Source organism: Bufo bufo, chromosome 1 (assembly GCF_905171765.1).
Source record: "Bufo bufo chromosome 1, aBufBuf1.1, whole genome shotgun sequence".
Taxonomy (NCBI): domain Eukaryota; kingdom Metazoa; phylum Chordata; class Amphibia; order Anura; family Bufonidae; genus Bufo; species Bufo bufo.
In genome coordinates this window covers 809,755,572-809,770,930 of record NC_053389.1, presented here as the reverse complement: position 1 = coordinate 809,770,930, position 15,359 = coordinate 809,755,572, and the positions used below count along the sequence as shown (strand labels likewise).

Genomic DNA, 15,359 nt, shown 5'->3' with positions numbered 1-15,359 from the left:
TGAAAAGCGGAGCCGAGCCAACAGCATACAAGACTTCACAGGCAGACGCAACACAAAATAAAATAGGGTGGTTCAGGACAGGTGGGGGCCATGCCAACTAAGCGTGGTGTCAGAGGAACCCACCGACTCCTGGCTGTGGGTGTCTGATGTCACTTGAGATGATGTTGAAGTCTACCAAGTCAATCATTTAAGAACAGCTAGGTTTCTGGTCCAAACCCGACATCTGGATGACACTGGCAGCTCTGGCCTGTCGCTGCAACTGCTGCTACCACCCCCTTCCTCTGCTGATACTTCTGCCAGCTCCAGAAACATTTTGGCCTGTTCCCTTTGAAGGGTCTGTCACCTGTCTGTCAGACATACTAGACTGTAACAGTAACTGTAAGTGTAAAACAGAAGTACTCTCAAGGCACAATTTCACCCCAATTACACAATTAAGGATTAAAAGATTATTTTATGTATAAAAGGGTATACAAAAGAGTGTACACACCCTAAAATCTGTAGTATCAGGGCACAATTTCACCCCAATTAGACAATCAAGGATTAACAGATTAATTTATATATAAAAGATTGTGAACCCCTTCAAAATCTGTAGAATCAGACCACAGTTTCACCCCAATAACAGAATTAAGGATTCATGGAAATACTTACTGTATATATAAAAGAATGCAAACAACCTAAAATCTGTAGTACTAGAGGACATTTTAATCCCAATTACTGCAGCAAGGTGTAATAGCAGAGCTCTTATTACCCAGGTTTGTTTTGTGCAATTGGTTCCTGCTCTCTCCCTACAGTGTGGATAGTGCCTCCCTATTATATCCCTATTCTATCAAGAAACTGTCCCTGAACTGCCCAATAGTAATGTTTAGTGAATAAAGTCTTGCCTAAACACTGTCTCTAGTGCCTGTAATGTCTCTCCCTGCACTAAGTTCACTGTAAAATGGCAAAGACCGGGCAGGAGGAGACTTTTTATAGGCCTGTGACATCATAGGGGCTGGCTATCTGCTGATTGGATGTCTGCATGGCATTATGGGTGATCCCTAGTACCCGGGCTTCTTATTTACTCTTTCTAACATGTGTATCAGCAATTTTAGAAAAAATATGATTTGTTACCATAAAGCGCGAGGAAATTTGACTTAATGACAAATCAAATTTTTCCTGAAATTCTGATTGAATTCCACTTTGTCAACTTCAATTTTCTCATTTCTAGTAGTGTTTACATCTATCTGTCATTCAGGAAGCTGTGCAAAGGGTCCACAATGTTATTTTTTACCTGTCACAATTAGTCGTGTCCCTTCTCCATACTGAGCTAGTTTTTTATATTTGCTGTTTCCAGTACACAGTCTGATCATCACAAAGCAGTAATACATGGAGTTGTCTGACATCTGCAGCCCCCGTATCTGCAAACCTGCTTCATCTTGCATTTCTGTTCTTCCTCTATAATCAGGATGAATCATCTCCTTGTAGGGGTGGTAGACGTAAGGTCCGCTTGTGTTGCCCACTCTCCAGTAAATATCAACCCCCAGGACATCACTCTCCATATATCGGCTGTAGAAGTAGCTTATGTTCACAGACTGTCCTATATGACCTGTGATGTTATATGGCTGGGTTACAGTGAATGTTGACGAGGATGAGGATGGACCTAGAAGAACACAAAAAAATGTTGTTTCTTGTTATTTAAATGTTATTTAACGTTCTGATAAAAAATTGCATTGTATCTGCATAGTTTTGTATGGATAATTCAGGGTTACCCATCCTGACTCTTCCCTTTTAAGAGACTGGGTGATTAGTCTAGGTTCGCCCCTAGTTCAGTAGGTGAGTTTATCTGAAGAAGCAAGAGGAGACACATGTGTTCACTCTTTGGAGCCTATAAAACAGTCCATAAATTATCCCATTTTGGTGGCAGATACCTTCTCTGTCTTCTAACTTTTAAAATGGTGCCTGCCATTTTGAGTGATTCATCTGAAACAAAACCCTAATGTTTTTATTCTCTAGAACCCAAATGTTTTGGGGAAATTGTAACATTCAATAACTTTAGAATCTATTTGCTCATCTGTAATCCAGAATTTACTACCTGTTCTATGGATCCATACTCTAAATTCATTTACCTCAGATTTACGTACAGTACAGACCAAAAGTTTAGACACACCTTCTCATTCAAAGAGTTTTCTTTATTTTCATGACTATGAAGGCATCAAAACTATGAATTAACACATGTGGAATAATATACATAACAAACAAGTGTGAAACAACTGAAAATATGTCATATTCTAGGTTCTTCAAAGTAGCCACCTTTTGCTTTGATTACTGCTTTGCACACTCTTGGCATTCTCTTGATGAGCTTCAAGAGGTAGTCCCCTGAAATGGTTTTCACTTCACAGGTGTGCCCTGTCAGGTTTAATAAGTGGGATTTCTTGCCTTATAAATGGGGTTGGGACCATCAGTTGAGTTGAGGAGAAGTCAGGTGGATACACAGCTGATAGTCCTACTGAATAGACTGTTAGAATTTGTATTATGGCAAGAAAAAAGCAGCTAAGTAAAGAAAAACGAGTGGCCATCATTACTTTAAGAAATGAAGGTCAGTCAGTCAGCCGAAAAATTGGGAAAACTTTAAAAGTAAGGGCTATTTGACCATGAAGGAGAGTGATGGGGTGCTGCGCCAGATGACCTGGCCTCCACAGTCACCGGACCTGAACCCAATCAAGATGGTTTGGGGTGAGCTGGACCGCAGAGTGAAGGCAAAAGGGCCAACAAGTGCTAAGCATCTCTGGGAACTCCTTCAAGACTGTTGGAAGACCATTTCAGGGGACTACCTCTTGAAGCTCATCAAGAGAATGCCAAGAGTGTGCAAAGCAGTAATCAAAGCAAAAGGTGGCTACTTTGAAGAACCTAGAATATAATATATTTTCAGTTGTTTCACACTTGTTTGTTATGTATATAATTCCACATGTGTTAATTCATAGTTTTGATGCCTTCATAGTCATGAAAATAAAGAAAACTCTTTGAATGAGAAGGTGTGTCCAAACTTTTGGTCTGTACTGTATATACTATACAGTGCTGACATATTGTTTTGAGGGGACACAGACCTGTAGAGAGGCACCACTCAAGACAAAAAATGTGGTGCTCAACAGGAGTTTGTTTGTATCTGAAAATATTGTGAGGGCATTTGACTCATGTGAAGTTGCAAAAAACATACAAAACTAGAAAGAACACACACAACATTTTATAATTAAAGGGTCTGTTATTTTTTTTGTTCTTTGTATGTTTCTAACTAATCACATGTAAGGAGTTTACAATGCACTTACTTCATCTGCAGTTGCCCCTTTCTCAGATTTCACTGACCTATGGTGCCAGCTTCTCTCCCTGCTCTGATTATGTTTCGAGCACAAGCCTGAGGAGCAGCTCTGTGTCTGTGCACCAGATGTCACTGTGCTGGTCACCCCCCCTACACTGCCAGCTGCTGCTCCTGTCTGCCCTGTGTCACCCTTCCACTGGATTTTTCAGGAAAATTAACCACTTCTACCATCAGCCGCACAGACTCGGGGCTGTAGGCTTTGTTGAGCAGCTGCAGGCAGTGAAGAGACAAATGCTCAGGATCTTCCCTTCTCAACCTGCAGAAACAGAGCTGACAGACTGGAGGAGTTCTACAGAGCATTGCACAAGAACAGGTAAGGGGAAGATCCTGTGTGTATCAGCAGTGTCATTGTACAGCTGGGATTTGTAGTCCTACAAATACAACATGTTGCTGAGTATCCTAGCAGTCAGACATGTCACTCAGGGCAGCACTTTTATTCATTCACTTTGCAGAGCAGGCGGAGGGGCACAAATATTCATGAGGATAACCTCAGAGATTGTTGTTATTGCAGGTAATCAAAGGCCAGAAGAGAACTAGGAAAATGAGGAAATACTCAGTCCAAGACCACACAAATATGATATAGCATATACTGATATTATTCAGTGAGATTCACCCATTGAGTGATATCAGTATGGTCAGAAGCCATTTGGTCATTGTGTCTGGGGATGAGCGAATCGACTTCGGATGAAACATCCGAAGTCGATTTGCATAAAACATTGTTCTAAAGTACGGAGCAGGAGCTCCGTACAGTATTAGAATGTATTGGCTCACATGAGCCGAAGTCATTACTTCGCGAAGTCTCGCAAGACTTCGTGCAATAACTTCATATATTAATTTGTACTGTAAAAAAACATTTCCCGATCTTGGGTTCGGTTCCAAGGTACCACTTTGAACCAAACCCCAGTTTGGGAAATGTTTTTTTACAGTACAAATTAATTTATGAAATCATGTGATCCAATACATTCTAATACTGTACAGAGCTACTGCGCCGTACAGTATTAGAACAATGTTTTATGCAAATTGACTTCGGATATTTCATCCGAGGTCGATTCGCTCATCCCTAATTGTGTCCCTTGTTAGCATATCAAAGGCAGGAAGGGCACATTGTAAAATCAGTTGGACAACATTCTCTTGGCCAACAAATTGGGAAGATATTTGGGTGGTCATTTGGTGGAGTCCATGGTGGGGCTGGGACACAGGAACATGTAGGTTATATGAAACTTGGGATTCCTGCTCTCTCTTCCTGGACCAACATTACTTCAGGAGCAAACTAAGTTATATGTAATCTTATGTGTGTATGTATATAAGTGTAATATTCCAGTAGACATTATATATGTGCATATAGATATTTGTAGCCTGCAATTGTATTACCAGTAGATTATATATGCTATTTATGTATGAGTCTCTATATGTACATGTACTAATGGTCAGTAGAGATGTCGCGAACATAAAATTTACAGTTCGCGAACGGCGAACGCGAATTTCCTCAAATGTTCGCGAACGGGCGAACCGGGCGAACCGCCATAGACTTCACCCACAGGGACTCTTTCTAGCCACAGTAGTGATGGAAAAGTTGTTTCAAGGGGACTAACACCTGGACTGTGGCATGCCGGAGGGGGATCCATGGCAAAACTCCCATGGAAAATTACATAGTTGACGCAGAGTTGGGTTTTAATCCATAAAGGGCATAAATCACCTAACAATCCTAAAAAATTTTGAACAACGTGGTTTAAAACATCCAGTGTGTGTATACGATCAGGTATGATGTTGTATCGATCAGGTAGTGTAAGGGTTACGCCCGCTTCACAGACATTGACAGACCAAACTCCCCTTTTAATGCATCGCAAACAACCGCAAACAGTCCATTTGCCCAACCGCAAACTCCCCATTTGCACAAGGTTGGATACCAAGCTAGCCATGTCCCGTTGATGTCATTGAAGGTTTCTTCCTCCACCCAGCCACGTACAACACCAAGGGTCCCCGAAAGGTGAATTTAATTGATTTTTCGAACGGGGAGATGGTTAAAAAAACGCTGGCTCCCTCCCCTTTGTTTGAATCCACGGTCACTGCGTCTGCGGCGTGCAATTTACTCTCACACCCTATATGAGTGTTATTTTCTGTAGTTCTCTTCTCATCAGTTTAATCTCTGTTACGTCCCCAATCTGGGGTCCATTTATTGAATTGATTTTTCGAACGGGGAGATGGTTAAAAAAACGCTGGCTCCCTCCCCTTTGTTTGGATCCACGGTCCCTGCGTCTGCGCCGTGCAATTTACTCTCACACCCGCTTGTACTCATGTGTTGATCCCATTGGCGTTTGCGATGTGAGATCATGTGCCGTTGCAAAGCAGTTGTACCGAGGTGGGTGTTGGACTTCCCACGACTCAGTTTCTTTTGGCACAGGTTGCAAATGGCATCGCTGTTGTCAGAGGCAGACACACAAAAAAAAATGCCACACTGCTGAGCTTTGCAATGACGGCATTCTGGTGGTGGCAACAGCATGCGTTGATTGGCGTGCTGTCTGGCTGACCCCGGGTGCCGATACATGCTGTCTGACTGTGCCACTAGCTCCTTGCGACAACCTCCCCCTGCTTCCAACTCGTCTCCTCCTTCTCTCTGTCTCCCCTTCTGAACTTTCCCCCTCTTCTTCTTCTCTTCGAGCAGGCACCCATGTGGAATCCACGGACACATCGTCATCATCAACCACTTCACTTGTATCTGACACCTCAGCAAAGGAAGCAGCAGCGGGTACAACATCATCATCATCATCATCACACTGTACGTCCATGTGTGTAATCCTGCCTGACTGAGACATATCCCTGTTATCTACATCCTCTGGCAATAATGGTTGCGCATCACTAATTTCATCCAACTGATGTGTAAATAACTCCTCTGACGAATCAAGTGAAGCGGCTGTGGTGGCTGTGGTGGTAGTGGTGGCAGCGGGCGGGAGAGTGGTAACTTGACAGCAGGTGACCGAAGCTGAGGATGGTGCGTCAAGGTTCTTAGCAGAAGCTGTTGAAGATTGGGTGTCCTGTGTAAGCCAGTCAACTATTTTCTCAGAATTTTTGGGGTTCAGGGTACGTGGCCTCTGAACACTGGGCATTATTCCAGGGCCAGTGGAAATCACAGCACCACGACCACGACGGCCCCTGCGGGGTGGCCTGCCTCTTCCTGTCATTTTTTTTAGACAAGTGGTACTATGCGTGCAAGGTACTGTGCCACCCTATATAAGTGGTGGGCAGTGGGCACAGTACAGTCTGTGTGGGCCTGACACACACTGGCAGGCAACTGCAATTATATCACAGAGAAAAAATTAATTGACTTTAGTTTTATCTGCAAGGTATTGTGACACCCTGTAACGGTATGAGTGGTGGCCTGGCCAGTGGCCACAGTACAGTCTGTGTCGGCCAGACACTCACTGGCTTGCAACTGCGATTATATTTATTACAGAGAAAAAAATAAATTGACTTTAGTTTTATCTGCAAGGTGTTGTGACACCCTGTTTGAATGGTGTGCACACAGTACAGTCTGTGAGCCTGCAGCCTCTCACTGTCTGGCAACTGTGATTATATTTTTTTTTAAATAATAAATTGACTTTTTTTATCTGCAAGGTACTGTGACACCCTATATGAGTGGTGTGCACACAGTACAGTCTGTGGGCCTGCAGCCTCTCACACACGGGCAGGCAACTGCAATATATATATACATATATACACTCACCTAAAGAATTATTAGGAACACCATACTAATACGTTGTTGGACCCCCTTTTGCCTTCAGAACTGCCTTAATTCTACGTGGCATTGATTCAACAAGGTGCTGATAGCATTCTTTAGAAATGTTGGCCCATATTGATAGGATAGCATCTTGCAGTTGATGGAGATTTGAGGGATGCACATCCAGGGCACGAAGCTCCCGTTCCACCACATCCCAAAGATGCTCTATTGGGTTGAGATCTGGTGACTGTGGGGGCCATTTTAGTACAGTGAACTAATTGTCATGTTCAAGAAACCAATTTGAAATGATTGGAGCTTTGTGACATGGTGCATTATCCTGCTGGAAGTAGCCATCAGAGGATGGATACATGTTCTCATTCTGTTTACGCCAAATTCGGACTCTACCATTTGAATGTCTCAGCAGAAATCGAGACTCATCAGACCAGGCAACATTTTTCCAGTCTTCAACAGTCCAATTTTGGTGAGCTCGTGCAAATTGTAGCCTCTTTTTCCTATTTGTAGTGGAGATGAGTGGGGTCTTCTGCTGTTGTAGCCCATCCGCCTCAAGGTTGTGTGTGTTGTAGCTTCACAAATGCTTTGCTGCATACCTCGGTTGTAACGAGTGGTTATTTCAGTCAACATTGCTCTTCTATCAGCTTGAATCAGACGGCCCATTCTCCTTTGACCTCTACCATCCACAAGGCATTTTTGCCCACAGGACTGCCGCATACTGGATGTTTTTCCCTTTTCACACCATTCTTTGTAAACCCTAGAAATGGTTGTGCGTGAAAATCCCAGTAACTGAGCAGATTGTGAAATACTCAGACCGGCCCGTCTGGCACCAACAACCATGCCACGCTCAAAATTGCTTAAATCCCCTTTCTTTCCCATTCTGACATTCAGTTTGGAGTTCAGGAGATTGTCTTGACCAGGACCACCCCCCTAAATGCATTGAAGCAACTGCCATGTGATTGGTTGACTATATAATTGCATTAATGAGAAATAGAACAGGTGTTCCTAATAATTCTTTAGGTGAGTGTATATATAAAAAAAAAAAAAGCAGACTGATGTACCAGCCCTAAAAAGGGCTTTTTGGGGTGCTGTCAGGACGCAGTCCTTACAGCAGATGAGTCTGTGGACACAGAACAATGCCCTAGCTAACGATTTCCCTATTAAATCAGCAGCAGCTACACTGTCCCTCCTCTCACTAAAACTGCAGCTTCCGAATTAATCTAAAATGGATGCTGTCCAGGAGGTGGGAGGGTCTGGGAGGGAGGGTCTGCTGCTGATTGGCTGGAATGTGTCTGCTGTGACTGTGAGGTACAGGGTCAAAGTTTGCTCAATGACAGTGGCGTACCGCCCATAGAGGCAGACCACGCCATTGCTATGGGGCCCGCGGCACTGGGGGGCCCGAAGCGCAGCGAAGGCCCCGCCCACACTATTTGGCCCCGCCCACTCATTGCGGGGGCCTATAGCGCTATGTGCGGCTGCTCTTATAAATATGAGCTATTGCTAACTTGCCTAACTATTCTTCCGCAATCGCGCCGCCGCCCCTCCCCTTTGAGGCGCCGAAGTTTGATCAGATCCTGTCCGGCTGACCTCCTCCTGACCTGCTGATCCTATCCTGTCTGCTGGCGCTGCGGAATCAGACTCAGACAGGCGGGAGAATTGGTTCGCCGGCCCATCGGCCGTCTCGCCAGTGTGTGTCCCTGGCTGGCCTGAAGAACCATCCGTCCAGTCCTGTCCTAACTGACTCCTTCCTGAGGCTGCCGTGTCACTGCCTGGCTCTGGCTGCCTGAGAGTCGAGACGCCGCACAGAGAGAGAGAGCAGACTGACAGCACTGCAGAGAGTCGACTCTAGGTATGATCGAGTTCGAGTCGATGTGTGTCTATTGTCTTCTTGATAATGTCAGAATCAGATTTGACCTGACACTCTGACAGGCCACTGCCAGGCAGCAAGAGAGAGGAGGGGTGGGGGGGGGGGGGGGGACAGCCAGGACAGGGTGGTGGGACATGCTTCAATCCCACTTCAGTGAGTCCTGTTGTCCTCTATGAGACCCAAAATGCCCATGGGGGAAAAGTAGGAAGAAAGCACACTGTGTCCTGAGATTTTTTTGGGGGGCATTAGGGGTTGGGGGGGGGGGGGGGGGCTCATAGAGGACAGTGTGCTTTCCTCCTCCAAGGAGTTAAAGGGGTTTGGGGTAAGGCCTCTTTCACACTTGCGTTGTCCAGATCTGTCGTGTACTCCATTTGCCGGAAGTGCCCGCCGGATCCGTAACACCGCAAGTGTACTGAAAGCATTTGAAGACGGATCCGTCTTCAAAATGCGTTCAGTGTTACTATGGCAGCCAGGACGCTATTAAAGTCCTGGTTGCCATAGTAGTAGTGGGGAGCGGGGGAGCAGTATACTTACAGTCCGTGCGGCTCCCGGGGCGCTCCAGAATGACGTCAGAGCACCCCATGCGCATGGATGACGTGTCCATGTGATCACATGATCCATGCGCATGGGGCGCCCTGACATCACTCTGAAGCGCCCCGGGAGCCGCACGGATGGTAAGTATACTGCTCCCCCGCTCCCCACTACACTTTACCATGGCAAACAGGAGTTTAGCGTCCCGGCAGCCATGGTAACCATTCAGAAAAAGCTAAACGTCGGATCCGGTAATGCGCCGAAACGGCGTTTAGCTTAAGGCCAGATCCGGATTAATGCCTTTCAATGGGCATTAATTCCGGATCCGGCCTTGCGGCAAGTGTTCAGGATTTTTGACCGGAGCAAAAAGCGCAGCATGCTGCGGTATTTTCTCCGGCCAAAAAACGTTCCGGTCCGGAACTGAAGACATCCTGATGCATCCTGAACGGATTTCTCTCCATTCAGAATGCATTAGGATAAAACTGATCAGGATTCTTCCGGCATAGAGCCCCGACGACGGAACTCTATGCCGGAAGAAAAGAACGCAAGTGTGAAAGAACCCTAAGAGAAGTGATGACAAAATGGTGCAGGTAGCAAGTTAGGTTAAGATGTGGGGGATGACTTACGTCCGGCTTTAGCACAGTGGACAGAGGCAGGAGGAGTGATGTGTATGCGCTCCTGCCCTGCACTCGCTTAGTTGTGTGGCATACATATTGCGCCCTGTGTCCACTGTCCTGTGCCCACTCTGCTAAAGCCTGGCAAGTGACATGGCCCATCTGTGTCCACTGTCCTGTGCACACTCTGGCAAGCCTGGCAAGTGACACGCCCATTGTATGAAAATATAAAAAAATATTCCCCATATGGCAAACAGCAAAACAGAAAAAAAGTCCAAAAGGTGGATTAGCTGTTTTTGGTCACTTCCTTTTCCACAATAAATTAAATAAAAAGTGATCAAAAAGTCATAAACCCCCCAGAATGGTATCAATGGAAAGTTCAGATCGCCCCGCAAAATTTGAGCCCCCATATAGTTCCGTATACATAATTACAAAAAATTTCACAGAACAAATCCTTATTGGAAAATACATGCACATTTTATACGTTACTGAACAAAGTTGGTTAATAATAAAATAAAAATGTTTATCCCTAACAGTTTCTGTAGGTCATGTATAAATGTATTTAATGGGGGTGTGGCATAGGAGGAGCCAGGTCAGGAAGTAGGAGGGTCCATGGTGGGTAGTGGGCGGGGTTAAGGGGCCCAATTCAGATTTTTGCTATGGGGCCCAGTGATTTCTATGTACGCCCCTGCTCAATGATGATGTATAGGGGCATATGTTCGCCGTGAACTGTTCGCCGGCGAATAGTTCGGGACATCACTAATGGTCAGGTGAGTTGGTTTGAAGTGTAGATTCAGTAGAAAGTATATTGGAGGAATCTGAATATAGTATATAATACACAGAGATAGATATAAATCTCCAATTTCCAATAAGCAAAATTCCCTTCATCAAATAGAATTATTTTTGCCTAAAACTTGCTTAGCTTATGTATTGTATGTATTGCTGACCAGTGATGGCCAGTTCGCATTGTTCGCCCGCAAACATATGCGGGACGCCATCTTTTTCCACAAGTGCGGTCAGCGGGAGCAGGCAGCTCCCAGAACAGCCACCGGGGGCCTCGCACACAGGCACAGGTAAGCGCTTACCTGTGCCTCGCCGGACTTGTGGAAAAAGATGGCAGCCCGCATATGCTCGCGGGCGAACAATGCGAACTGGCCATCACTGTTGCTGACCATCAGTTTTACAGTGCAATTATTTTTATTTTTTTTCAAAACTCAGACAACACCTTTAACTCTATAGCTGAGTGAATGGAAAAATTGGATTCAGGGATTTGACCTCTTTAAAAATATGCTATTCTAGCTAGTATTCTTAGAAAACCTTTGCACCAATTCTTTAGTATCATATTTATGAAGCATACCTATACCTACCCATTATGTATATTTAGTATTATTATTTTATTTTATACTGCTTACTGTATATTCCACAGAGCTATGCACGCACATAGTTTTCTACACCCACTGGGGCTCAAGAAAGATCTAAATTCCGTAAATCCATGCAAACATGGGGAGAACATACAAATTCTTTACAGATGTCCTTGCTTGATAATGATCCTCGTTACATTCTCTTTTTACAACAAGGAATAGTTCTTTACCTGCGATGATCAGTTCTGTACTAATTCGGCTCTTTAATTCTTCTCTATCACTGGTGGTCACACGGCAACAATACTGGGGATGTCCATTACTCTGTACACGGTGTATACGCAGAGAGAAGTCTTCAGAGATGTTCACCAGTGAAAATTTATCTGCACCGATAGTGGGTTTTTGGTCCCATTTATAAATTTCATTTTTAATAACATCACACAGTTCAGTGTATCCACCATACCAGGTCACTTGTAGGGCTTCCCTCAGGGTCTTCAGCGGGTGATGACAGGGGATGATCAGCTCTTCTCCTTCTACAGCGATCAGTTCCTCCACCTGAGACAACCACTTTCCACCTATAAACAGACACCATCAATACATAGGAATTACAATTAATACAGTTAATTAATTTAGTAGTAACAAAGCCTTGACAATAGGGATGAGGGAAGTCCGTGTTCGGGTTTGGTGTTCATATGCAGAATAAAGCTTGTTGAAAGGCTGCAGTGAGTGCAGCCAATCAACAATCTTTTAAGCTGTGGGCACTTAGAAGCCATCACAGTCATGCCTAGTATTGGCATGGCTGTGATTGGCCAGTGCAGCACGTCACCCAGCCTGTATAAATGCCTGATCACTAGTGATGAGCGGGAGGTGCCATATTCGATTTTGCGATATTTTGCGAATATTCGATTGAATATTCGTCTTATATTCGTCGAAATTGAATATTCGTCATTATTCTATTTATCGCGAATAATATACAATTTAGATATTTGCGTAATGCGATTTTTCTTTTGACAGTATAAGGCAACGTTCCTATGACTATGGCTAGGTTAATATGTGTATATTTTTTACGAATATTCTATATATAGCTCTAACTTCGTCTCTTAGAATATTACGAATATTCTAAAAGACGAAGTTAGAGCAATATTACAAATATTCGTAATACACATATAGACTGTAATTTAGCTAATATAGTGCTATAATCTTTTTTTTTTTTGTCTAATTTCTTTTGCCTCTTCTGAACTTCAGTTTTAGAAAATATGTACACTATTAAAAAAATTACTATAGCACTATATTAGCTAAATTACAGTCTATATGTGTATTTTACGAATATTCTAAAAGACGAAGTTAGAGCAATATTACGAATATTCGTAAAATACACATATAGACTGTAATTTAGCTAATATAGTGCTATAGTAATTTTTTTTAATAGTGTACATATTTTCCAAAACTGAAGTTCAGAAGAGGCAAAAAAAATTTGACTAAAAAAAGAAAAGATTATAGCACTATATTAGCTAAATTACAGTCTATATGTGTATTTTACGAATATTCGTAATATTGCTCTAACTTCGTCTTTTAGAATATTCATAGTATTCTAAAAGACGAAGTTAGAGCAATAGAGCGAATAAATTTGTTATTTAGAATATTCGTTTTTTTTCCAATGTGTACTGTTATTCCACTTTGGCATACTGCTCCCCGACAAGCGTCCCCGTAACCATGGAAATGCCTGTGGGTTAGAATATACCATCGGATCTGAGTTTTCACGATCTCAGGGAAAACTCAGATCTGATGGTATTTTCTAACCCACAGGCGTTCCCATGGTGACGGGGACGCTTGTCGGGGAGGAGTTTGCGAACAACTGTACAGATAGGAAAAAAATAATGCCAAAATTCAAAATAACGAATATATTCACTATATTGCTATGTATTTGTTTTTTAGAATATTGGTCATTTTATTTTCCATATGAAAACATGATTCCCCCCTGCTTAAGTTGCTTGTGGGCCAATGGCTTATTGACCCACAAGAAAGAAGCAGGGAGGAATCATGTTTTCAGATGTTAAAAAATGACGAATATTCGATATAACGAATATATAGCACTATATTCGTAATATTTGCGAATTTACGAAGTTACGATATTCGCGATTAATATTTGCTATTCGAATATTCGAGCTCAACACTACTGGTCACATGTTGCGCTGCCATTCTGCTATAACTAGTGTAGGGACAGGATGCTGATGTAGTGGGGGACAATGTTAGTCTACTTTTACACTCGAGTTTTGGCTTTCCGCTCGTGAGATCCATTCAGTGGTCTCACAAGTGGTCCAAAACGTTTTGGTGTCCGATTGAGGAAGCTGAGCCAAATGGATCCGTCCTGGCACACAATGTAAGTCAATGGGGACAGATCCGTTTTCTATGACACAATCTGGCACAATAGAAAACTGATCCTCCATTGACTTTCAATGGTGTTCAAGACAGATCTGTCTTGGCTATGTTAAAGAATCTAAAGATAATACAAACGGATCCATTCTGAACGGATGCAGACGGTTGTATTATCTGAACGGATCCGTCCATGACGGATCCGCACAAAACGCGAGTGTGAAAGTAGCCTTAGGCTGTTAATCTGTCTGTTAATTCTGTGGGTGACCTGTAGCCATTTTTTGGCTACACCTCATTTGCACCCCTGACACACAAATACAATTGTTCGTCTGTCAATTTTGTGGGTGAACTCAAAGAATGAGGAGAGCATTAAATAAGTACCTTATTTAATGCTCTGTCCGTGGTGCTGCTAATATTGGTGCTGGTGGAGCTCCTTCTGTAAGGAGATGACATTGTTAATCTGTGCCAGCTACGCGCCCAAATTAAACACCTTCATCTGGTGCACGCAGCCGACAGGACGTTTTGTGTCATTTTGTAGGCTCGAATTCCGCTCTAAGAATGGTGAGGCCAGAACAAGTAGAGGCGGTAGTAGATTGGGTGGCTGATAGTGCCATCAGTTCCTTCACGTTGTCTTCCACCCGGTCCCGTGCTGAAAGCGCAGAGTTGGCACCAACGTCCCACGAGCATTTGTCTTCCGCCTCAACCTCTGCTGAGCCCCAAGTCATGCAGCAGTCACTTATGCTTTTTGATGACTCTGCTGGTGGGGTTTCCGTGGGCTATCCACCTAGCCCTGCCCCAGAAGTGGAAGAGATTGAATGCACTGATACCCAACCACTTATATTTGAGGATGATGATGTGGGAGGACCACCGCAGCACATCTGTGATGATGATGATTACAAGACACAGGTGCCAACTGCTGCAGCTTTCTGCAGTGTGCAGACCAGCAAGGAGGGCAGGGGTAAGGAGTGGGTGGAAGATGAAGTGGAGGATGATGAGATCCTAGACCCCACATGGAATCAAGGTCATCCGAGTGACATGTGCAATTCTGAGGAAAAGGTGGTGGTCACGCAGCGCCAGCTGCACAGCAAAAGAAGGAGCAGAGCGCAAAACCACAGCAGCTGGCCCCTAGCCAGTACTCCTGCCCACCATGCTGAGGGACTGAGCACAACAAAGCCAGGTGAAATTAGTTCCCTGGCATAGCAGTTCTTCAGGCAATGTGCTGACAAAAAGACACAGGTGGTTAGCATGCTGCGCAGGCAGAGCCTGAAGCGAGGCATACATTTTCTAAACCTGAGAACCACCTACATGACTAGGCATCTAAATACAAAGTACAAGCTGCAGTGGAGTAGGCACCTGAAAAACCACGAAAGATCTAAGGCTCCTTATGCTCGTAGCAGCTCTGGGCCTAGCCAGTTTGACGCACATCTCTTGCCTGGTGCATGTGATGAATTTGGTGGTGCAGAAGTTCCTGAAGAATTACCCCGATATGTCAGAGCTGCTGTCTGCCCTGCAGCATAACTTCTACCTTCCCGCTCAC

At 44.0% G+C, this 15,359-nt stretch overlaps 1 protein-coding gene across 2 annotated transcripts in view; it reads right to left on the bottom strand.

The window, feature by feature from the left end:
- PILRA (paired immunoglobin like type 2 receptor alpha) overlaps positions 1–15,359 on the bottom strand; it is a 142,698-nt gene that overhangs the window by 91,850 nt on the left and 35,489 nt on the right. For both annotated transcript variants that reach the window (XM_040415191.1, XM_040415192.1), the window contains exons 3-4: positions 11,683–12,024; positions 1,271–1,639 (exon numbers count right to left, since the gene is read on the bottom strand). In XM_040415191.1, coding sequence (XP_040271125.1) covers positions 1,271–1,639; positions 11,683–12,024 — 711 coding nt within the window. The remainder of the gene's footprint in view (positions 1–1,270; positions 1,640–11,682; positions 12,025–15,359) is intronic.